The sequence below is a fragment of the Saccostrea echinata genome, unplaced genomic scaffold (genome assembly GCF_033153115.1).
Source record: "Saccostrea echinata isolate AGI-Se365-2 ecotype Australia unplaced genomic scaffold, CSIRO_AGI_Sech_v1 ptg000075l, whole genome shotgun sequence".
Lineage (NCBI taxonomy): Eukaryota > Metazoa > Mollusca > Bivalvia > Ostreida > Ostreidae > Saccostrea > Saccostrea echinata.
The window spans coordinates 1,894,089-1,919,902 of NW_026889824.1; the positions used below are offsets into that span (position 1 = coordinate 1,894,089).

At 35.9% G+C, this 25,814-nt stretch overlaps 1 protein-coding gene across 1 annotated transcript; it reads left to right on the forward strand.

The window, feature by feature from the left end:
- The first annotated feature begins 511 nt into the window (after nucleotides 1-511).
- Nucleotides 512-25,015, forward strand: LOC133176414 (tyrosine-protein phosphatase 10D-like). The gene is made up of 27 exons (XM_061311539.1): nucleotides 512-553; nucleotides 5,656-5,848; nucleotides 6,044-6,322; nucleotides 6,468-6,609; nucleotides 6,952-7,082; nucleotides 11,153-11,419; nucleotides 11,716-11,863; nucleotides 12,006-12,127; nucleotides 12,255-12,355; nucleotides 13,573-13,780; nucleotides 13,901-14,170; nucleotides 14,363-14,647; nucleotides 14,820-15,080; nucleotides 15,174-15,434; nucleotides 17,341-17,474; nucleotides 17,594-17,710; nucleotides 17,811-17,874; nucleotides 18,067-18,549; nucleotides 19,338-19,521; nucleotides 19,737-19,821; nucleotides 20,071-20,238; nucleotides 20,436-20,570; nucleotides 20,656-20,778; nucleotides 21,218-21,366; nucleotides 21,479-21,614; nucleotides 22,715-22,817; nucleotides 24,360-25,015. Exons 1-27 carry the CDS (start codon nucleotides 512-514, stop codon nucleotides 24,392-24,394), a joined length of 4,626 nt encoding a protein of 1,541 aa, XP_061167523.1. The 3' UTR covers nucleotides 24,395-25,015.
- Nucleotides 25,016-25,814: the final 799 nt, after the last annotated feature.

Below are 25,814 nucleotides of genomic sequence, written 5' to 3' on the forward strand. Positions count from 1 at the left end.
AAACAGCGGCACAGGTTCATCATACCGGGTAAGATCACTGGGTTGTCTCTATCAAAATAGGAGAGAACAACATTAATTTGTATGACAGTTGCGCAGGGAAGAAACCATCACTAACAGTTTCTTTAAAAGTCCAGCTGTCCAAAATTTACAGGATCTCGCAGAAGATTTCAAAAATAAATGTAAATGTTCCAAGGGTACAACAGCAAATCAATGCTGTAGACTGTGGTGTATTTGCTCTGGCATTCCTAACAGAGTTTGCAAGGACCAAGGAGGACCCCAGAGATATTTATTTTGACATTACAGCTATGAGAGGTCACTTGATGAACTGCATCATTCAGCAAACCATGACTCCATTTCCCAGAAAGAGAGCAATTGTTCCACCAAGGAGGTTAAGTCTATCAAAGACTACAACAATATCATTTGCAGTGAATTGTGCAGGCGAGTTCATCCTACCAGATGTCTTTGATGACATGTTATCATGCGATGCATGCGGGAAATAGTTTCACCAGCAATGTGCCAGATCCAGCCAGAGGACTCTCGCAGTTTTGAATGGGTTTGTGGAGTTTGTAAAAATTGAAAAAAAGATCTGATGTAAAGATGAGTATTGATTCACAAAGTAGCTTTAGGTAGTTTGCATCTGGCTTTATTCCCCCTCCGCTTGACGGTTGTGTGGGAATACTGCTAGGTATATACGCAAAATAGCCGCAACCTTAATTCATATGTCCATGTAGTGCTTTTAAATAGTAGCTTTTAGTTTATTTTTTTTCATTTTTATATGCGCTTTTATTTAGTTGAAGTAACTCTCGCTTTATTCCCCCTCCGCTAAAAGGTTGTGCCAGGGAATACTGCATAAATAAATTGTGTGCATGTTTTTTAAATCTAAGAAAGCGTAATTCCAAAATATGTGGTTGAAATGAAATATAAATGTAATTTAATTAGAATATTACATCAAAAATGCTCTAGATAACAAATTTCTTTCGATACAAAGCTTTTGAATTTAGAAACGATCTCGGTTGTATAATATCTATAATAAAAAAATGCTTGAATGGTATAAAATAAAAATTTACAAAATAAAAAAGAGTAAATTTAATAAAAATAAAAATTTACAAAATAAAAAAGAGTAAACTTAATATGAATAAATAAAATATTAATTCACATTTAAAAAAAAGAAAGAAAAAAAAAAAGGGCTCTGAGGTAGAACCACGTCCATATCGTAGAGCCTGGGATCACAAACATGACGTGGCAAAGAGTTCTACAAAAAAAAGGGGGGGGGGAATGTGTGTTTTTTGTGCATGCAAATTTACTGGCATGTAAATGAGGTTTTCCTCTTATTTCTTTGAAAATTTATACCTCAATTTGTTGTATTTATTCGCGATTAACACAGTACTAGATTTGCCGCTTTTTGGCAGGCGATAATGCTGATTCAATATTAAAAACACTAAAATTGTTCAAGTTTTTATGTATTAATGAATTCATTTAAACCTAGAAAATGTGCCTGAAAAGTTTGAAGAAATTCTTTGCACCAATAAATTAGAAATCGCCAAAAAACCAAAATCCGGGACCGTCGGGAGTCGGGAAGACTGGATTTACCGCTTGCCAACCTATAGATCTTTATCTCCTGTTTTGTTAGACTGGCTTGCCTGTCTGATATGCGCGATATACGATATCTTTCGAACGATAGAGACAGGCAATACCAGTCTACTGTTTTGTGATCATGCCTTTTCTTAGCCGGTTTCGCTACAGGTTGTTTCAAAAGTTATTTATATACATTAATGTGTTTTGATTATCATTTACACATACTTATTATGAATTTGTGTTTGAGAACTTTAAGAATTCAGTTTTTGTCTGCTGACTGTACAATAAACATCTGTAACGGGAGAGGAGAAAAAAGTAGCGGACCAGACCGGGATTCAAATCCGGGCCCCCTGAATCTCCAGTCAGGTGCTCTACCAACTGAGCTATCTGGCCACCGGCGATCGAACCCGTCTGACCGCCACATTTCCCCCTCCTTAAAGGTCTTCGGCCCCCGAAGACACAAACTCAGGCTCTTCCCTGGCAGGCCTCTCACCTGTCACTTCCAGGGCATGGCACGGCACCAAATGTAACGGGAGAAGAGAAAAATGTAGCGGACCAGACTGGGATTCAAATCCGGGCCCCCTGAATCTCCAGTCAGGTGCTCTACCAACTGAGCTATCTGGCCACCGGCGATCGAACCCGTCTGACTGCCACATTCCTCCCTCCTAAAAGGTCTTCGGCCCCCGAAGACACAAACCCAGGCTCTTCCCTGGCAGGCCTCTCACCTGTCACTTCCAGGGCATAGCACGGCACCAAATGTAACGGGAGAGGAGAAAAATGCAGCGGACCAGACCAGGATTCGAACCTGGGCCCCCTGAATCTCCAGTCAATTGCTCTACCAACTGAGCTATCTGGCCACCAGCGTTCGAACCCGTCTGACCGCCACACATCATTTAATTAACATCATTCAACATCAGCATCATTGGAATTGTTTATCTTCGCCAATTCAGTGTTGCAGTAAAAAAGTCCGTGTGAAATAAGTTTAAGGCCAGCTTACAGGTCCTGGTAGAGTGTCAACAAGGCTTTAAGTTAGTGGACGGACTTGACACATTTTAGTTAATAAATGTAAGAGGGGGAGGGGGGTGAGGGTGGAATTGTAGTAAGATGTTTTTGAAGTCTGTAATGTTTGATGTACAATAATTGTACAACCCAACAAGATGATGGATTTGACATACACCACTTCCCATAATGACTGTCACCCTGACATGGTTGCTGGGCAGTGACTGTACAGGATAGTTATTTTGTCTGGTATCGGACCCATCTCCAAGGTGACTACAGTCAATGGAAGAAGCACATCAGTGACAATACACAAATCGTTCTCTCTTCCCTGTTCCCTGGACTCTTGTATGAGATGGTAGTGTTTGCTGTATGCCATTGTGAGATGAGTCCGCCCTCAGTTGTTTCGGTAATAATCACATAAGTACACTTGAGAGCTGTTGAAATCATAGTACATAAACAACATTATACATTGTTCTTTGATATTCTGGCTCTTTATTTTTTGATGGCTTCAAAAATTTGTTTTCTATGAACATCATTTAAGTGAGGTCCATTATTTTAAATCATTTTTAAATTATATAGTAAGTATACAGTAGCAAACATGCATAGAAATGTAAACCGTTTGTAATTATTGGTGTATTAATTGCTGTTTTTTGTGTTTATTAGGTCACCTGAGTCACTCAGGTGACCTATTGCTATCCGTTTTTGTCTGTCGTCGTGCGTCGTCCGTCGTGCGTCGTGCGTTAACATTTAAACATTTTCAGCTTCTTCTCTGAAACCGCTCAACCAATTTCAGCCAATTTTGGCATATAGCATCTATGGGTGAAGGGGGACAAAAATTGTGAATTTCATGGTCCCTGCCCCCCTGGGGCCTGAGGGGTGGGGCTAAAACCACCAAAATTAATGCAATCTTTAAAAATCTTCTTCTTTACTCCTGGACATCAAGCAGTCAAACTGTTGACATGATTGTAATAAGCATTGAGCCCTCTACCAAAATTGTGAAATTCATGGCCCCAGGGTCAGGGGTTCTGGTGCTAGGGCGGGGCTATATAGAACATATAGTGAAAGTGCATTATTTCTTTGAAAATCTTCTTCTCTACCCCTGGGTATTATTGAACAGAATTGAATACATATTTATGATAAGCAAGAGTGACTTTACCAAAATTGTGAAATTCATGGCCCCAGGGTCAGGGGTTCTGGTGTTAGGGCGGGGCTATATAAATCATAAAGTGAAAGTGCATTGTTTCTTTGAAAATCTTCTTCTCTACTCCTGGGTATTATTGAAACAAATTGAATACATAGTTATGATAAGCAAGGGTGACTCTACCAAAATTGTGAAATTCATGGCCCCAGGGTCAAGAGTTCTGGTGCTAGGGCTGGGCTATATAAATCATATAGTGAAAATGCATTAATGCTTTAAAAATCTTCTCTACTCCTGGGTATTATTTAAACAAATTAAATACATAGTTATGATAAGCAAGGATGCCTCTTCCAAAATTGTGAATTTCATGGACCCTGGATCAGGGGTTCTGGTGCTAGGGCGGGGCCATATATATCCTATAGTGAAGGTGAATTATTTCTTTAAAAATCTTCTTCTCTGCGCCTGGGTATTATTTAAACAAACTATTAGTACATTGTTATGATACGCAAGTATGCCCCTTCCAAAATTGTGAATTTCATGGCCCCAGGGTCAAGGGTTCTGGTGAAAAGGGGGGGGGGGCTCTATTGATTATATAGTGAAAAGCAAAATTTCTCTGAAAATATTCTTTTCTGCTTCTGGTTAAAAAGCAAAGAAGCTAAGTGTATAGTTATGATGAGCATGATTACTTCTTCCAGAGTAGTGAATTGCATGACCCCTGGGTCAGATGTGCTGGTGTAAGGGTGGGGCTCTTGATAATGTAGTGAAAATGCATTAATTCTGTTAAATAATCCTGTCTGCTCCTTCGTGTTAATCAGATAAACAAAGTGATTACTTACATGTATGATGAATAAACTTCTGGTCCCAGGGTGAGAGACTCTGGTGTTTCTCGGTGGGGATGGGAGGTGGGGGGGGGGGGGCTGGGGGGCTCTATTGATAATGTAGTGAATCTGTAGTAAAAACTGCATTTATTTTATTTCTTTGAAAATCTTCTCTGCACCTGGGCATATCAGAGGCAAAAAGAGTAAAAGTTTTAATAAATATTTTTGAACATCTGGGCCATTTTGTCAAGTGATCTGGTCCTGGCCAGGGCTCTATTAATTTGTATTCTACTGAGGGGAGTTATTCCCCTTTGCCATTTACTTTTGATAATTAGTCACTGTAAATAATGTACTTGAAAGGTTAATAGAATAAGAGAATTTTGCAAGATATTTTATTGTATAATACAAAAAGTACTTTCATAGTTTTAATGATCAGGTAGACTTGTAAGTAATAGATAAATAAAAATGAGACAAAAATAACTTGTCTTATTCAATGTTCATCAAAGACCAAGAGAGTCCAATGTAAGAGATTTCAACAAAGGATTAAAATAGTACAGAAGCATTGATAGTTTGTTAATATACTGTATGGTGATAGTGATAAATGGGGAACAGATTAGAACCTAATTTATGAACTGTTAATGAACACTAGACTAATTATTTTGTTGAACCTGATCACCCTATTTTTCTTGCTTTTGGGCAACAAAGCTTCACTTTTCAGTTCATTTTATACTCTATGGATTCTCTAAATTGTTGTATTATACTCAGGTGACCGTTAAGGCCCTTGGGCCTCTTGTTTGATGAATAAATTTAGTACCAAAAAATTGTTTTCATTGGACTTAATGTTTATATACAAGATACATGCATTATAAACATAATAGAAAAACATCTTAGGGGTGTAACAGGGCTTAACTGGGCTCAAGAAAATTAACACACTTGTATTTATATAATATTACCGAGTACCCAGGTACTGCATTGGAAAATCCTCCAAGTAACATTAACCGATTATCAAATATTGAGCGATCTGACATCCCTATTTGAAATATATAATTTATAATATAAAGAGTACTTTAATGACCATAAGGACTGTCATCATTACATGTCTCTCAATATTTCATTATTTTACAGGATGGCATTTTCCTGACTGCCACTTACAATGACGCTAACAATGCCCCGCAGACAGAGAAGCTCACCTGTAGAATGTTGATCCACCTCTGTCTGGTGGATGTCCCGGGGATTCCCGGTCAGAAGTTTCTGATCCAAGCCTACACCACCAAAGGACTGAGACAGAGTGCCCCTCACAGCACATTTCACTCCACAAGTAAGATTCAACTCTTTTTTTTTGAAAGTTTGTTTTGGACTGAGTAACATGTAGGCTTGCTACTTAAAATTTTCATGAAGTTTTTAACAAAGTGTTAGCTGGAAAATAAATATCAGCAGGTGTTTTGTGCAGCTGGAATCTGGATTGTATTGCTTTGTATTACTGTTTTCAACTACATGTTATGACTAATTGCAGAGCCTCAGACAGTCCTGGGTCTGTTGGACAACTCCAGCTCCACCTCTCATCTACACCTTTTGATCCTCCCCCCTACTTACTCTTACTTCAACCTATACAACATAGAGGTGTTCAAGGAGAATGGATCTGAGCTGCTGTTTGATCAAAACATCTCACTAAGTCATGACGAGACGGACATATTCCTGTGGAATCTTACAGCCGGCACCTTGTATAACTTCTCTGTTACAACTAGAACAATCTGGGAAGAAAGTGACATATATTCTACAGAATTTGTTACATGTATGCAGTTATAAATTTTTGTTGGCGATATTTTTTCACGGTTTTGATTGTGGGCAGTTTGTTTTACATTTACTTGCACTCTTGTATTAAATGAAATATGTCTCCCTTTATAAAAATAATAATTGTTCTTTCCCCTTGATTTCAGACCCTAACAGTCCTGAACATTTGCAGATAAAAGAGGTCACCAACTCCAGTGTGACCTTGACCTGGATGCCAGTGACCTCTGGAGGCCTGGATTATTATCAGTGTAGTATATCTCCCAGGGAAACCAACACACAGTCTCCAGTGTATGCTATCTCTGACAGTTAAAATGCTAAAAAAAATTACATTTATGGAATAAGACTGAATACATGTAAAAATATTTAAGCAATGCTCTATAAACTAATTTCCTTTGTATGTAATATCTAGACTGAATTGCAGAATGGACTTTAATCAGCCAATGTTTGATATGCTTATACAATGTATTTGTGTGCACATGTACCTCTGTGCATACTTTTTATTGTGGAAAATTTTGTAAATGAAAACTACTTGGTATATAGGTTAGTAAATGCCACATGCAGGATATTAACTTAGAGATGGACTTTCTTCCTCAGTGGTTTATGTGAATGCAAAGTGTTTTATCTTTGCAGCGAGCAAGCTAACCTTCAGATCAGACAAGTGACCTTCAATAACCTTGTCCCTGGGAAGAATTACACTGTAGCTGTCCGAGCTGCCAAACAGAAAAAGCTAAGTCCCCAGATCACAGCAGAATTACTCACAGGTAAGTACAAATCTGATCCCCAAAACATACGATTTAACAACCAAGCAGTGAAGTAATTGAAAGTTTTGGATGCAGTTACATAGAAAACAAAAAAGTAATATTTACGAGGGTTGTCCCAGAAAAACGTGAATATTTTTTGTTTCACTTATATTATAAAGTTAAAAATTGGCATGCTCCATAATCAACATTTTTAAATAATTTACAGAAATTATCTCTATAAATAACATTTTTCTCTCACGAATCTAACGAATCATTCAAAATAGCTCCCAGTGCAACTCCGACGACGTCAAAACATAGCTCGTGGTGTTTTTGAATTTGTTCAGGAATCATGCGTCCTTAAAAATTTGTTCAAAGCAGAAATTTGATACTGCATTTGATTCTCTTTTAGTTACCGAGTTATCCATTTCACACATACTATAATTAGGAATAAATCAAGGAATTAGTTCTTTTAAAAGAAAATTTCCCAACCCGACCATAAACTTAACTGCTGGCATAGTTAACGGCAGTCTCCACGTATGACGTCCAGCTCTAGATAGACTTTTCTACTTGTCATCATTGTTGTTGGTCTACCAAACGCTTCTTCCATCGGATAACCAGTCCATCCATCTTTGAACTTCTTTTACTATGTATAAACGAGTGTTGGATACATGTATTTTAATTTTTTGTTCCTTCATTCTAGCTCTTTTCCCATATAAACAGGAGTCATACCCTGCTCCACACAATACTAAGTATTACTAATAATTTAGTGTGCCACATTATTGCCCAATGTTGCCGTTTTTGACAGTAACTAACTAACGGTCATATAACGTCATATTTTTGTTATTTATGATGTTAAGGTATTAATTTTTTACAAGTACTCCAGATTGTACAGTTTCTATGGATGTAATTTTTGTCACATTATATTTCTGTATAGTCTGACTTGTAATAAAGTAAGACATAGATGGCAATGCTAATTTTGAAAGTCAAGAAATTGCCGTGCGCCAACCACTGATATTTAACACCCTTTAAATGCTGTTTCTAAATGCATATGACATTCCAACCTTATAGTATTTGGTCAAAATGACAAAAATATCATTTACCAACATTGTGCCAAAAATGAATAATTTTGGTCAGGTAGTTTGTGAAATATTTAAAAAGTTCGCATTTTTCTGGGACAACCCTCATATTTAAAAACAAGGGTAGGCCAAAATAAAAAATAGGTTTGTTTCCCCTAAAGTGACCGACCCACTTAAATCGTGCCGACTGCAAAGTTTTTTTAATAGGATTATTCAAATATTTATTTTTATTGTTTATCAACTTCATAAAATGCAATTTCATCAAAATTCGTTTCTTATCAGAATGAAGGCTTTTGTTTTACTCTCATTTGGCGCCCACAACATGTGACCAGAAGGTTATTTAGTGTTATAAAACAACGGCGATGTATCAATCTTAATATACATCTCTTTAACTTATTAGAATCCTACACTCTCTTGAAACATTTCGTAAATTAAATATACCATGACTAAGAAGTGTTAAGATGGTATTTACAAATTGTCTTCTAAAATTAACGTACGTAGTACATGTAAGCATGACAAAGCCTGCCTCATGAGCAGATGAGGGGCCCACTTTGTGTATGCATATCAATAAATTTCACTGCATTTCATTCGTTTTGATAAAAAAAAAAACACTTCATGTATGATTCTATTTTTACTATATAGGACCATAGGATTTGTAAATATATCTTTGTATAATTATTTCATCTTGATAAATATAATTTGGATGTCGTTCCTTCATTCCTTTTATTTATGGGGTAAACTTAGTGACTATAACATTAGATATATGAAACTTTAATTATTTTAGATATGGTTTGGTTGAATTAAATATTGTTTATACAGGTACTCTCTTTTCAAATAGTGTTGAAATCTTTTAAGTTGGCTTATGGTACGGCTTTCTGAGACGTCCAGTGTAATTTTCTTTCCTTTAGTTGGGCCCTTGAAAATAGGTTGTTTCTTTGCTTTAAAATACCTTTAAAAATTGCTGGGTCGACAACATTTGAACACCTGCCTGGTGGAGGGCTCCTAATTTAGACTTTTTCTCGGCACTTATGGCCATTGATCATACATGTAAAGCATCAGTAAGGGATCTATATCGTGCCTACATCTACATGTATACTGTGACACTGCATGGCCCTACGTTTTTACGGTCTCATTTGACTGACCAGTTTCCACGCCCCACGTTGGGACCTGTGACTTAGAATAAGCTCCTGAATTACGTCGTGACTCCAAAACAAAACACTAAAATTACTGCGCCACGCGAGGCCCTTCACATTTTATCTGTGTAAGCACTCGAAGATGATAGTAGGTTTAAAAAAATAAACTCGGATGGCTGATGGTTGAGTATTTGCGAATCTTGTCTTTTTGTAAAAATTCAATTTCACTAAATTTAAAATTAAGGTGGTATGGGATACCAAACGAAACTTCTCCTACATATTTATGTACCCAAATTAGAAGGATTTGAAATACCCCCACCTTTCAGTATATTAAAGTGTAATTTTAATAATTTTTTTATTATTTTAATGAGAAATAAAAAAACGAATTTTTTTCTTGCATAATTCTTTTTTCATAAGCTTAATATTATAGGCAGGCGTTTGCTAATATAAAGTGTTTATAAAAACAAAAATGACAAGAAATATGTCTTAGTATTTTTTTAATTTTCAACAAAAAATAAGCGTAAAAAACTGGGAAAACTTTATTTCTTGAAAACAGACGGATAACATTTCATGAAAGTCTACAATAAGAATGTATCTTAATATGTTAGCAAAGTGAAATAAACAAATTGAAAATATATATATAAATAGAAAATATAAAATGCATATAAAATTTTTTGAATTAAAAGATCCGAGCGGAAGAGTTATCCTTCTTTATTTTCCAAGGGTTGAAAAAACCTGGGTGCTGTTCTAGAAATGATGAGCATTTTTTCCCAACCATAAAAAAGTCGCACTTTGTAGTTTTCAACTTTGAGCGGTTTTGAAAACAATGCATGGACAATCGCTTTCCAGGACGTGTCTTGTTCAGAGCAATTGCATTCATCTGAACGTTTTGGGACTATATACAACAGCTAGCTGATTTGTGACCAAACAGTTACTTCTTGAATTAAATAACAAAAAAGTCCAGCTCTGGTTAACGTGATAATTGATTGGTGATAATTCAGCACAATGTGAAGTAATCGCACTTATCCATGCCTCACTGCACACAAGGTGCTGTACAGTTACTCAAACAATTGAAATACAGCTTTTGCTTAAAAGTGTTCAAAAGCAGCAATGTTGAAACTACCTTTTACAGGGGTTTGCTTTTTTAAATGTCCGTTGTACAATTATAAGTAAATTTATATACTTGCGATTTTTTTGTCTGTTTTTACTTAAAATGCCGACTTGTGAGAACTTGCATTGAAATAGGCTTCAGAGTGTTCTTTTCAACAGTGTATCTACAAATTTTGACCCGATAATAAGCACTCATGCAAATCAAAACAATACTTCAAACGGAAATACGTCATAACGTAGAGGTATCCCATACTACCTTAAGTTCAAATGAATAATATTGTGAATTAATTTACCATACATGTTAAATTTCATTTGTATGATATTCGGTTTAAAACAAATTGTTCTTTCTTATTTATACAGATATTATTCAATTTTCAGAATGTATTTTCAAAACTGCTGTCAGAAAAAAAAAAATTTACCTACCTACCTACTCAACTTGAAATTTTAGGGTCGGGTTAGGGGAAACAAAGATATTTTTAATGATGGCCGTACTTGTCAGAAGGTTCTATTGAAATTATCAGGGTTGGAAAAAAATCAGTAATCATTAATTGTGTATACAGTTTATCTAAATAAAGATACATGCAAACAAATTAAATGATGCTGCATCAGGTCTTAATTTACTTGCATCTGTACAGCAGACATATTTTAGTCTTCTTTTTATTTAAGTAGAGCAATGGATATGTAGTTGATAAAAAAAGGACAGTGTAACCACTTTCAAGATTAGACCAGTTTTGCAACCCTAATAAATGTAAATCTTTTTCTCCAAAAATAGTTCCAAATCCACCAGAGATGGTGAACATAACTCCTATCAGCGGCAGAGAACTGGATGTTGATTGGTCACCACCATCCAATGGAATTGTGGATTACTATACTCTGTACCTGACAGCAGACCACACCCACCCAATAAATGTAACAGAGAGAGTATACATAAGTTACCACAGGTTTACCTCCCTACACCCCGGGGAGACCTACACAGTCCATATCAGGTCACACGTAGCCAACATGATGAGTTCAGAGGTTACCCAGTCAGCCATGACAAGTAAGTAGTGTCTGATCAATGTCACATGTTTACATTCAGAGGTTACCCAGTCAGCTGTGGAAAGTAAGTATTTTAATTTCAGATCAAAGTCACATGATTACTGGGTAGATTCATAGGTCACCCAGTCAGCTGACAAATAAGTACTTTCAGATCAAAGTTTACATAAATGACCGCAGACTGCACCAAGGAGGAATTAAGGTAATGGGACTAAAAGATAAATCCATGTAAAGTTACCTGTCACTTCATTTGTATTTTACAGAGCTTCAGTAAAGTGTTTTTTAAAATTGGTTTTTCAGACCCCAGCTCTGTGGCTGAGTTGTATGTGGATCACGTAGGAACTAACACAGTTAATATTTCCTGGCCCAGACCTAATGGTAGTACATTTGATACCTTCCAGATTGCTATAGACCCCCCTCATGCACAGTCTCCCATTTCCATCCCAGAGTGAGTATACCATAGTGGTTTCATTGAGTGTATTTTCTTGGTATTCAAGGATAAATTTGAATTTTTGGCACATATATGTACTTGTTGCTTCGTACAACTATAACAAATTATATAAAGAGTGTAATGTCTTTATCTTTCCCAGATCCAGTGACATTTTACAGTACACCTTCACTAACCTGACCCCTGGTCAGCTGTACAAGATTTCCATCACCACGGTCAACAAGGGCATCCAGAGTGACCAGGCCAGTGTTCATGTTATCACAGGTAACGCAAAAAATATCTGAAAACATATAAAGTGGAGTTATAATCTTAATTTTACAAACTGCTTCATCTCCATGTCTTGTACTTTTAATATATTCCTCCACCCCTCCTCCACTTCTTATATTTTTAGAACCAATGCCTGTAGAAGATTTGAATGTGACCTCTGGTGACCCCCACACTCTCAATGTGGAGTGGAGAACAGTTGACCCCAGACAACAACATCACTTCATTGTAAGGAGTAAACTATCTACAGTGGACCTTCAGATATCCGGACGCCAGATATCCGGATGCTTCAGTTTCCGGACGATTTTTCATGGGAACGAAATTTCTTAACGTTATTTGTCTCGTTTAACCGGAATTCCGCGTTCCGTATCCGGACGGTCTTTTTTCACCACGAAATGAATTTTTACGTTATATTTTGGTTCATTTATCCGGACGATAATTTTTTAATTTGTCTGTCAAGTCTGCTCAAATTTCTTGATCTGGGTGTTAATTGTTGTAAAAACACTGGTCTGGTTGTTTGTTTAAAAGATGATCACCTGCGACCTGTTATCAATGGTTTGCGGCAAGGTTAATTGTAGGTCGAGAGGTACGCACGAGACTCTCGCTTCTCTAACATGGTTTTGATACGTATTAATTAAGGGAAATAATTTTATAAGTCTAGGATAATTTTTTCGTAGTCGGCAAATATATTTCTTTTACTGTAAGAATACAGTCGTAACAATATTTTATGTATTTATGGACATGACATCGGAGTTTTTTATGCACAGTAAACGCATTCTATGATTTGATGACATGTATAAAATAACTTTCAAAATTACACAATCGTTAAATACGATCTCGCTTTGGATGATTACGATTAGCGTTCGTATACATGTGCAGATTACGTTGCATTTAGCATTGATGGGCATTCATATTAAATAAGACTCTACCGACAGTACCGACATGGCTATTAGGAGAAGTCGATTCAATAGACACAGGGAAGTAAAAATAATTAATTATAATGTGACCATATAAACACGTTTTTTTCCATTGGCACATGTACTTTTTTATTTATTTAAACAAGTATTGAGTAGTACTAAACTTATATTAAAGTATTTAAACAATAAAACATATTGATATAAAGCAGCATTCTTCACTATTGTCAATGATACGAAAGGCCATATAACTAAAATCAGCGCAATTCAGGTATCCAGACGCTTCACATATCCGGACAAATTGACTGGGAACCAAAGCGTCCGGATAAATGAGGCTCCACTGTATATGATTTTATGATAGAATGAATATGTGAATTTCTCAATTATCAGAAATGGCTTCTTCAGCTTTATGATAAGTTATAGTTACATGAATTCTCATTCTGCATAAAGATTACATGTACATATGAAAGAATTCTTTTACAATAAATTTTCTAATGCCGATGCTTTACAATCTAATTTTTGTACTTGAAGCTTCAGTACCATGACTGGTTAGACAGTGGTAATACATCTCTACCCATGGTTCTTGCTCTCCATGATAAATTTAAGTACGAGACACACATCCTAAATCTGAGACCTGGTCACCACTACTCTGTGTACGTTCAGGCTAAACAGGTCTTGGATGCAGGGAACGGCTCCCTTGTAGCCTACAGCTCCTGGCAGAGTGTCAACAAGACTACAAGTAAGGGGACGCTTGGAAATTTTAATGTAGTGCCATAATTGTGTAAGAAATTTAAGAAAAGAGGAAAGAATTCCAGTACATGTACAAAGTATTAATGATCTGTTATGTTTGGTATTATAGAACCCAACAAGGTAATGAATTTGACATACACCTCGTCCCATAATGACATCACCCTGACATGGTTGCCAGGCAACGACAGCATACAGGATAGTTACTTTGTCTGGTACCGGGCCCGTCTCCATGGTGACTACAGTCAATGGAAGAAAAACATCAGTGACAATACACAAATCGTTCTCTCTTCCTTGTTCCCTGGACTCTTGTATGAGATGGTAGTGTTTGCTGTCAGCCATTCTGAGATGAGTCCGCCCTCAGTTGTGTCTGCACTAATGCGTAAGTACATATGTAAAAGGTAGATATCCTTTAAACGTACTTTTTACCATGGGGTCATGATTCTGTGAAATCTCAATTTCTGTACAATCCATGCATCCAAAATTATACTGATTTCTTGGGGTTGCCTTTGTATATGTCTTTAATGCATGTAAAATAGTAAACAAGAATTAATATATAAGATTCATGTTTCAGCTCCTCTACCTCCTAGCAGTTTAGAAGTAACATCTGTCACCAGTAACAGCCTTTCTCTCAAGTGGACGTACAACAGTAACACAACCTACATAGAGAGCTGGAATCTCACTTACACCAGTCTGATAGACAGTGTGTCTAACACAGTTAATATCCAGGCCAACTCATCAAACAACACTGTTAGATACAATATTACTGGACTTACTTCTGGACACACCTATAATATCACTATCTACAGTATTGTGCAAAATTCTGTCTCCAAGTCTGTGAATTTGAATGTCTCTGTCCGTAAGTAATATAAAAAATAAAATGCATCAACCTATATTTCATTCAATTCACCCTTTAAACATTTCTCTTGATTTGAAAGTCATTGATATGTGAATTAGCATAATATGTCTTTACATAAAATTTCATTGAGGCAATAGAATTACTTTTACTTAATAGTATACTCTTATTTCAGAGCCAGAAATAAAGACAGTTTTGTCTGAGGGAAATGTTGGAAGTAAAAACATCTCAGTCTTGTACACTGACACTGACAACTACTTTGAGTATTATGTGTTTGAACTGGTGGCCACGTCATCAATAGTGAAGAAGAACAGAACTGACACAGATCGCAGTGTGGTGTTCTCAGGTCTAGAGGGAGGGACCCAGTACAGTATCAAAGTGACTGCTGTCAGTGGGGACCAGTCTAGTCCTCCCACTTTTATACAGATACGTACTGGTAAGTCGTCTTTGCTATCAGTTTTATTTATCACTAAATAGAATGTTCATTTCAATCAATTTATTTATGTGTATTTTTTTTTTCATTTTTCAGTGCCTGAGCTACCATATGTTGGTAGAGAGAAGTCAGCTAACTATATTAAGTTGACCATCCATAAACCAAATGGAAATGTTGATTCGTACCGTGTAACGTGTTCTAAAAGTTGTGGATCCCAAACAAGACTAGCAAACCAGACAACAGTTGTGCTAGAGTTCGGTCCCCTAAATCCATACACAGATTATCAGTTTGAAATTGAAGCCATTGCTGGGTATAAACACAGCTCCCTCTTTATCTCCTCCAGGACAGAAGAATCAGGTCAGCCAATCAGATTACAGATTTCAATGCCAATCTTTAATTCTATTAGTTGAAAGTCAAGGTGAAATGGATATGATTGATTCAGAAATTGACAAATTTTTAGGTCACCTGAGTCACTCAGGTGACCTATTGCTATCCATCCATCGTGTGTTAACTTTTGAACATTTTCAACTTCTCTAGAACCACTAAACCAATTTCATCCAATTTGGCATATAGCATCTTTGGGTGAAGGGGAACAAAAATTGTGAATTTCATAGTCCCTGTCCCTCTAGGGCCCCAAGGGTGGGGCTAAAATCACCAAATTGATGCAATCTTTAAAAATCTTCTTCTTTACTCCTGGACATCAAGCAGTCAAACTGTTGGCAAGATTGTAATAAGCATTTGGCCCTCTACCAAAATTATGAAATTCATGGCCGCAGGGTCAGGGGTTCTGGTGCTAGGGTGGGGCTAGATAGATCATTTAGTGAAAATTCATTAATTCATTGAAAATCTTCTTCTCTTCTCCTGGGTATTACTTAAACAAACTAAGTGCATGGTTATGATAAGCATTGATTCTTTTTCCAAAATTGTGAATTTCATGACCCTTGGGTCAGGGATTCTGGTGTTAGGATGAGGCTCTATTGATTATATAGTCAATGTGCATTGATTCTTTGAAAATCCTCTTCTCTGCTTCTGCGTATTGTTTAAACAAACTAAGTGCATGGTTATGATAAGCATTGATGCCTTCTCCAAATTGTGAATTTCATGAACCCTGGGTCAAGGGTTCTGGTGTAAGGGCAGGGCTCTATTGATTATATACATGTACTAGTGAAAATGCATTAATTCTTTGAAAATCTTCTTCTCAGCTCCTAGGTATTATTTAAACAAACTAAGTGCTTGGTTATGATAAGCATTGATTCTTTTTTCAAATTTGTGAATTTCATGACCCCTGAATTTGTGAATTTCATGACCCCTGGGTCAGGGGTTCTTGTGTTAGGGTGGGGCTCTATTGATTATATAGTGAAAGTGCATTATTTCTTTGAAATCTACTTCTCTGTCCCTGGGTATTTAGCAGATAAACCAAGTATATACATGTAGTTATGATGAGCAAGGGCAGCTCTGTGGAAATGGTGTCGTGATTATCATTGCCCTTGGGTCAGGGGCTTTGGTTTTAGAGTGGGGCTATATTGAATCTATAGTGAAAATGGATTATTTCCTTGAATATCTTCTTCTCTGCTCCTGGACATCTAGGAGGTAAGAAGAGTATAAAAAGTTTTAATAAGCAGGGATGTTTTTATCAAATGTTGAAATTCTGTACCTTTTGGTCAATTTATTAATTTCTACCGGAAGAAGTTATTCCCCTTTGCTATCCACCTATAATAGTTAATCACTGTAAATAATGTAACTTAAAAGATCAATTAAAGAACAGAAATTTCCAAAGTATTTAATACAAAAGTACTTTCATAGATTTTAATGGTCAGAAAAAGTGTTAAACAATAGATAAATGAAAATGGTACAAAAATTCCATATTTTTGTACAATAAATAATCTTTAAAGAGCGAGAGAAGCCAACGTGAAGGGAATGAAATGTGTTAACTGATAGTGTTTTGTCAAGTCCGCATGAGGATGGTGACAAATGGGGGAAAGTACATTCAAATAAATAGATCAACTTTTAAGGTTTGTTATTGAGTTCTAAATTGATATTTTCCTGATCCCTGATTATCCTATTTCTCTTGCTTTTTGGGCAACATAACTTTATTTATCTGCTTATTCTGTTTTTATCTATGGATTGTTACATTATACTCAGGTGACCGTTAAGGCCCTTGGGCCTCTTGTTTTATGTCTTTTGATGTATAGTACTTGTTAGTGAAAATTTATATTCCTGTGCTTTGAAAGTTTGAAATCAATTCAACTTGTGTCTATTTTAGCACCCTCTGCTGTTCAGAACTTGAATGTGGTTGAGATTTCACCCAGGACTGTAAATGTGAGCTGGTCACCCCCTAGAAATCCTAATGGAATCATCCGTTCTTATCACATAGCATACACTGCAGAGGATGAGTTTGTGAGTGATTATGTCTTAGAAAGTTTGTTTGACTGTTTTAATACATAATTATGTTAATTAGGATTGTACAGAGATGCTATACTAGAGAAGACATTGTTATGACTCAGTGATTGTTTTAGGGGCACATTATGGACCAGGGTGAGAAGGACATTGGAGTGACCACAGAACTTATGGCTGCTCAGCTTATCAGAGAGAAATTCACAGACCTTAAGGCTGGACTCAAATATACATTCAAAGTAAGTTCTGTGATTTGAATTTTAATTGAAATGAAGTAACTGCATCTACAAATTTGACTTAAATATTTTTGAAATCATACAAACACTAACTTTGTTGCAGGTGTCAGCTAGAACTGTAATAGAAAATATTCCAGAGAAGTTTGAAATTGTTCTACGCACCTACAGTAAGTCAACTTATCTGTGACCCTCCAAGAATTTCCAGTGTTGTCTTTATGCATAGATATATGGGTGTATGAACATCAAACTCACAGTCACACATGAAAACACTACCTTATTGAATCTGTGAATGATTTATAATTGATTCTTGATTATGTTATCTAGCGAGATAGAAGTAAGTGCTTATTTGCAATTTTTAGATCCTCCTATCAAAGACAGCCTGACCTTGAGTCAAACAAAACCAAAGCAGCTGACCTCAGGAGGTCAAACTGTGACCCCCTCCACCATTACGGCCAACTTTACAAATGCCTTCTCTGATAAGTACGGCAGTATACAGGCCTACACAGTCATTATAGCCACAGACCCTGATGAGGAGCACATCAAAACCAGCACCCTGCCCGACTGGAAGGCTGCCCAGATCAACCCCAACATCAAAGCCTACCAGACCATTCGGAACTGCTCGGACTTCTTCCAGTTGACGTCTTCCTGCGGTCGAGCTCGGTCCAGGCGGAGTGTGGTGGAGAAGAATTTTAAAGTGTTTGAGATTGGTGTGGAGGCAGATTGTAATAATGTGTTGTACTGTAATGGTCCACTCAAACAGAACACTAAGTACTACATCAGACTGCGGGCTTACACAGCGGGGGGATACGCTGACACTGCTTACTCAGATCCTATCACCACAGGTAAAAAATCATGTAGTACAGTCAGTCACCTTTTAACATTGTCAGCACTGGTAAAAAGTCATGTAGTCCAGTAGTCATCTTTTAACATTGTCAGCACTGGTTAAAATTTCATATAGTACAGTAGTCATCTTTAATCATTGTCACCACTGGTAGAAAATCATGTAGTACAGTAGTCATCTTTTAACATTGTCAGCACTGGTAAAAAATCATGTAGTTCAGTCAGTCACCTTTTCACATTGTCACCACTGGTAAAAAATCATGTAGTTCAGTCAGTCACTTTTTCACATTGTCACCACTGGTAAAATATGTTCCTACATTACTGTAATCATCTTTTAACATTGTCAGCACTGGTAAAAAATCATGTAGTACAGTGATCATCTTTTAACATTGTCACCACTGGTAAAAAATCATGTAGTACAGTGATCATCTTTTAACATTGTCAGCACTGGTAAAAAATCATGTAGTACAGTAGTCATCTTTAAACATTGTCAGCACTGGTAAAAAATCATGTAGTACAGTAGTCATCTTTTAACATTGTCACCACTGGTAAAACATCTTATAGTACAGTAGTCATCTTTAAACATTGTCACCACTGGTAAAACTTCACGTAGTACAGTAGTCATCTTTTCACAAGGTTACCAGTTTTTTGCAGAGTGTTAATTTATTGTAAAAAAAAATGTTTTGTTCATTGTTTGAAGGATTAAAGTCTTCAGTGAGGAGAAGGGGGTAGTGGTTTTAAAATATAAAAATTTATAAAATATCAAATTGTTGACCTATTGCTGCTGTAGGGATAGTCCCTGCCGCAGATGATGAAGCCAATGTGGGAGCAATCGTCGCAGCAGTCGTCTGTTCTGTCTTTGTCATTGTCTTCATCATCGCCATCTTCTTCTTCCGAAGTCGGTTACAGAAAAAGAGCCCAGAGGGACCACCAGGTCATTCTCCCAGAACAAGCTTCAGTCGACACAAGAAAAGGTTTCCATTCAAATGAATCTATTTTTCTTCATGTTTCAGTTTAATATAGATATTGTCTCTTTGAAATAATCAAGTTCCTGTAAATACATGTTAATGTTAATCATATTTTTATAAAAAGAATTTGAATATACTGGACATTTACTTTAAAGTACTTTGATTAAAAGGTACAGAAAAGAATTTTCAGTGTTTTAACTTATTCATTTACTTTGTTGCAGTCATGAGTTCAAGGTGGCAGACTTCAAGGAGTACATTAAGACATTGTCAGCTGACTCGGATTTTAAATATGCTGAACAATTTGAGGTTTGTATGTAGCAGAGTTATCTTCCCTTACTCATAATTGTATGGACTCAAATTTTAAATGTGCTGAACAATATACAGGTTTGTATGTAGCAGAGTTATCTTCCCTTACTCATAATTATATGGACTCAAATTTTAAATATGCTGAACAAGTTGAGGTTTGTATGAAGCAGAGTTATCTTCCCTTACTCATAATTGTAATGGAAGTCCATGTTTAGATCACAAGTAATTAGATTGTAATTAATTTGACAGGATCTGAAGGAAGTAGGAAGAGATCAGTCCTGTTCTGCAGCAGAGCTCCCAGTCAATCGGGGGAAGAATCGTTTTACCAATATTTTACCTTACGACCATTCCCGTGTCAAACTCCTCCCCACAGATGATGAAGAAGGATCAGACTACATCAATGCTAACTACATGCCGGTATGATGGGTGTTATATATAATTTATACATGAGAGGAAAATATCCTTCCTCTTTATTAAAAATATAGCCTGAATCATGAAATTTATATCCAGCTAAATGTAAATGAATTATCAATGTCCTGTTAACTGCGTATCTAGATCTCAAAGAAAAGTACAACTGTAGATTCTGAAATAATCTATAATAACTGTTCTTGAAGGGATTTACATCCAAGAGAGAATACATCGTTACACAGGGGCCACTACCTTCCACCAGGGATGATTTCTGGAGAATGATCTGGGAGCAAAACGTCCGTAATATTGTCATGTTGACTCGCTGTACAGAAAAAGGCAGGGTAAGCATTGTTTGCTGAAAGATGCTTTAATTAGCGACTGGTCATGACTATTTAATGTAGCCCTAGTAACTTGTTTGTTTTGTAGGAGAAATGTGATCACTACTGGCCTACTAATTCAGATGCCATGTTTTATGGAGATTTACAAGTGGCTGTTCTCTCAGAGACACGTTTCCCATCCTGGACCATCTCAGAAATGAGGGTAGCTTATGTAAGTTCAACAGCTATTTTGTTTTTAAAATTTTTATGCCCCCCTTTGAAGAAGGGAGGGAATATTGCTTTACTGCTGTCTGTCTGTCAGTCGTTCGGTCTGTCTGTCTGTCTGTCAATCTACCAACAGTTTCCCTTCATTTTCTTCCCAGAGGTTGCACATAGTGAAATGAAATTTGGTATACAGATTTATCATAAGAATATCTAGGTCAGTTTCTATTTTGGGCAAGCAATTTTTGACAGAGTTATGCCACTTGGACTTAGAAAAATTCCAATTATTTGCAGTTTCTGTTCATTTTCTTTGCAGAGGTTGCACATACTGAAATGAAATTTGGTATACATATTTGTCCAAAGGGGGGGAGGGGCATAAGTGTTTCACAAACATCTTGTTACTTTTTGGCTGCCACAGCTGTATTTATGTTTTCTTTGGTGTTTCAAAGGGTAACGTCACTCGACCCATCAGGCACTTTCATTTCACCGCTTGGCCAGACTTCGGAGTACCAGAGAAGCCTCCAACACTGATTAAGTTTGTACGCATTGTTAGAGATCAGATGATTAGAGAATGTGGTCCAATTCTGGTTCATTGTAGGTGAGTTAAGCTTTTAACATAGTGTCTGTGAGAAAGCATTTTGAAATTTAAGAATTAAAGTAAGGTCTTATGGATTTGTAATTCCTCCATTATTTGTGATGATTGTTTCCAGTGCGGGAGTTGGAAGATCTGGCACCTTTATCGTGTTGGATCGCCTGCTACAGGAAATTAAAGAGCGTGATACTGTTGACATCTTCTCCATTGTACACGATCTGAGGAAGGAACGAGTCTGGATGGTACAGACAGAGGTATGTCAGGGGCTACACTCAACTCCAGAGTTCTAATCACATCAAATTATAAACTTTATATTCAACAAATTAAGGTCTTTCCAACCTCAAAATTTTAATGGCTCAAAGTACAAAAATTGCATTTATTTTCATTTAATATAGTTTAAATTTACCATTTATTTAAAAAAAATGTATAGGTTGCCATATTATTTAAGTTAAGAGACATAAATAAACAGAAGTATATGTCAACATAAAAAAAATCGTACATTTTTTGTAAACAGTATTATAAAAATTATGTAAAAACTGGTTCAAATGCATAATTCTGATGCTGAAAGTACCTAAATACTTGCTACTTATTAGATACCTTTGAATTGTGAATATCAGGGAAAGTATTTTACCTTAGAAGTTCAATAAAGAAGATATCTGAGAAGGAGTTATTGCCCTTGTCAACATTTTTTAAAGATTGAATAATTCATTAAATAAAGAAAATATAATTTTTAACAATATTCATCATTACACCTATTGAAAAGCATTCTTCCAAAAGATATTGTTCTATTGGGTATGAATTTAAATCAATAACAGTTTTTGCAAAAACCTATGACATCACAGGAGGATGGAAATACCTTAATTTACTTACTGTCAAATGTTTAAAACAAAGCCCTGGAAAAGCTGACTTTGCTTCAATATACCCATAATTAAAACATTGTAGTAGTTTAGTTAATGCACATATTTCATAAATGCTTTGTACAGTGTAATATTCAATACAAAATAAAAAATTATTTTACTTTTGGATATGTTGACATCATTTAAATATGTTGTAATCAGATTGTTTGCTTACATTAAGTATGAGCAGATTTAAAATTTGGTTAATTCATACAATTTAGCTATGGAATAGTAAAATGTCACTTATGCAAATATAAAACAGGTCACTACCATTGTTTAATTTATTTACAAAAAAAAAAAATAGAATTGGAAAAGGGCAGGGGGAGGGTAATTTCCAGCAGTTTTGTTACAAAAGAATCTCACTGTTTTAAAGGGTACTTCCTTGATTGTTGCAGAATTTTCTTAGAAGTACACTAATCTTTATACGTTATTATAAACTATTTTTATTTCCTCTACAGCAACAGTACGTGTGTATACACCAGTGTCTACTGTGTGTGTTAGAGGGCAGGGAAGAGGAACATGTGTATCAGAATGTAGGAATAGCTAATGCAGCATTTGATGGTAGGAACAAAGGGAAATTTTTTGTACTGTTTATCAATCTTTAAAAGAGAGAACGCACATCAATTTCTTTGTATAATTAAAACAAAAAACAAGCAATTTATTACATAGAAATTTATATTACATGTATATATAAATGCTTTGATTACTTTTATGAGAAATATATTGAATACATTTTTATGTACATCTATATATTTTTAGCTCACCTGAGCTGAAAGCTCAAGTGAGCTATTCTGATCACCCATTGTCCGTCGTCCATCCGTCTGTCTGTAAACTTTTCACATTTTCAACTTCTTCTCAAGAACCACTGGGCCAACTTTAACCAAATTTGGTACAAAGCATCCTTGGGTGAAGGGGAGTTTAAATTGTTAAAATAAAGGGCCAAACCCCCTTACAAGGGGAGATAATCAAGAAAAGACAAAAATAGGGTGGGGTCATTAAAAAATCTTCTTCTCAAGAACCACTGGGCCAGAAAAGCTGAAACTTATGTGGAAGCATTCTGGGGTAGTGTAGATTCTAAATTGTTAAAATCATGACCCCCGGGGGAAGGGTGGGGCCACAATAGGGAATCCAAGTTTTACATTGAAATACATAAAAAAAATCTTTAAAAATCTTCTTCTCAAGAACCATTGGGCCAGAAAAGCTGAAACTTATGTGGAAGCATCCTGGGGTAGTGTAGATTCTAAATTGTTAAAATCATGACCCCTGGGGGCAGGGCAGGGCCACAATAGGGAATCCAGGTTTTACATTGAAATACATAGAAAATTTTTAAAAAAATCTTCTTCTCAAGAACCACTGGGCTAGAAAAGCTGAAACTTATGTGGAAGCATCCTGGAGTAGTGTAGATTCTAAATTGTTAAAATCATGACCCCTGGGGGAAGGGCGGGGCCACAATAGGGAATCCAAGTTTTACATTGAAATACATAAAAAAATCTTTAAAAATCTTCTTCTCAAGAACCATTGGGCCAGAAAAGCTGAAACTTATGTGGAAGCATCCTTGGGTAGTGTAGATTCTAAATTGAAAAAATCATGACCCCCGGGGGCAGGCCACGGTCACAATAGGGAATCCAATTTTTATATTGAAATATATAGAAAAAAAAAATCTTCTCAAGAACCACTTGGTCAGAAAAGCTTAGACTTTTGTAGAAGCATCCTGGGGCAGTGTAAATTCTAAATTATTCAAATCTTGACCCCTGGGGGTAGGGCGGGGCCACAATAGGGAATCCAAGTTTTACATTGAAATATATAGGAAAAATCTTTAAAAAATTTCTCCTCAAGAACCACTTGGCCAGTAAAGCTGAAACTTATATGGAAACATCCTGGGGTAGTGTAGATTTTAAATTGTTAAAATCATGACCCCCCTGGGTAGGGCGGGGCCACAATACATATTACAAAAAGATCCTCTGGTGAAGAACAGCAGGTCCAAAGTTATTCAGGTGAGCGTTGTGGCCCATGGGCCTCTTGTCTGTTTTACACTTCTATTACAAACACACATGTAGTTATTCCTACTTTAACTTAAATTGATTTACACTGACGTTTTTTTAGCTGATGATGAAGGCATCAATGTAGAAATCCCCTGAGAGGACCTCACTGCCAAACAATCCTGGTGTTTCCCTCTAAGGGGCCCCATGTCATCTGACATATGTGTCCTAATTCCTACAGGATTTGTTGTTTGGAAACTGAGTATTTTCTCTTTACAAGGTGTATTACTTTTTGAAAACATTTTAAATTTACACATTGCAGTTAACTCCCTTAATGTAGATTACAACATTGCTGTTAACTCCCTTTTTGTAGATTACACCTTTGCAGTTAACTCCCTTTATGTAGATTACAACGAATTTTTTTTTTGTGGGCCCACTAATATCAGACTTTTTTTTCATATTTCTTATACTGCATAATCCCACCACATTCCATTATAAACTGCCAGTATATATGTGTTTTCTAAAAATTTTTTTCATATTTGATATAAATTCAATGTTTTTAACTGATAATATGCTATGCTTCTATTTTTATTGCGGTAGTGATATTACATGATGAGGTTGTGTATTTACGGTTTATTCTATCAGAATTGTTGGTGCTGTCAATATTGTGTACATATCCATTCCATGTCCATGTATATTGTTTTATTTTTATGATATTTATTATATTTATTGTTTGACCATGTTGTTTACTGTGTATTTTTAAAAATGACATTGAAAGTTAAAAAGTGAGGTATTATCACAGGTTAAAAATGACCAAGACACTTCATAAACTAATTATTTTCTGATATTATTAAGAATACATGTATTTAAGAAGTACAAAAAGTTTATTTTTAAAGTCTGTGTACTTTTCAATTTTTTCAGAATATTGTGCCATCATTACAATGTACATGTATTCAGTTTGGTTAGACTTGATTTTCTGCAGATGTAAATTTTGAATTATTGTGCCTTATGTAGTACTCCTGTATAATGAAGTCTCAATTTGTTGGTCTGTTTACAAGAACAAAAGGCATTATGTATTGATATTTGTTAAAAACAGGTTGTGTGAGATTAGATATATCTTTTTACAAACTGATTATGTAGTATGTTCAGCATTCCTTGTAAACTTTACGTTTTCTTTCATTCTTGCACCAGCATGTGATGTTGATGTTAAATTTACATCTGTATAATTTATCTGTAATTTTTTTAAATGAAAATTAACTTTTCCAATGTGGACTATTCTTTTTTCATAGAAATCACTTTAATATGATATTAAGCATACATCTGTATGTGGAGTAGGATCTGACAGTAATTCTCTACTTAAATGATTGGCTAATCAAAGAATTTGACTTGATACATAGACCCCTATACCATATTACATGATAGTGCATTAATTCAATGTATTAAGATATCCCACGTGTTGCTGAATTTGTCTGATTTTTCACTGGGGAGTATATTTTGTTTCTGAGATATACACTTATACAGTTATCTGTAAATATACATTTTTCAATTTTGGATTTTTCAGTAATTACTCTTTAATTTA

Excerpts from the sequence above, each read along its gene's own strand:
- LOC133176414 (XM_061311539.1), top strand. The coding sequence starts at position 512 with ATGTGCCAGATCCAGCCAGAGGACTCTCGCAGTTTTGAATGG. Across the intron at positions 11,864-12,005 it reads TCTCCCATTTCCATCCCAGA|ATCCAGTGACATTTTACAGT; the intron begins GTGAGTATACCA and ends TATCTTTCCCAG. Across the intron at positions 20,779-21,217 it reads CAGAAATGAGGGTAGCTTAT|GGTAACGTCACTCGACCCAT; the intron begins GTAAGTTCAACA and ends GGTGTTTCAAAG.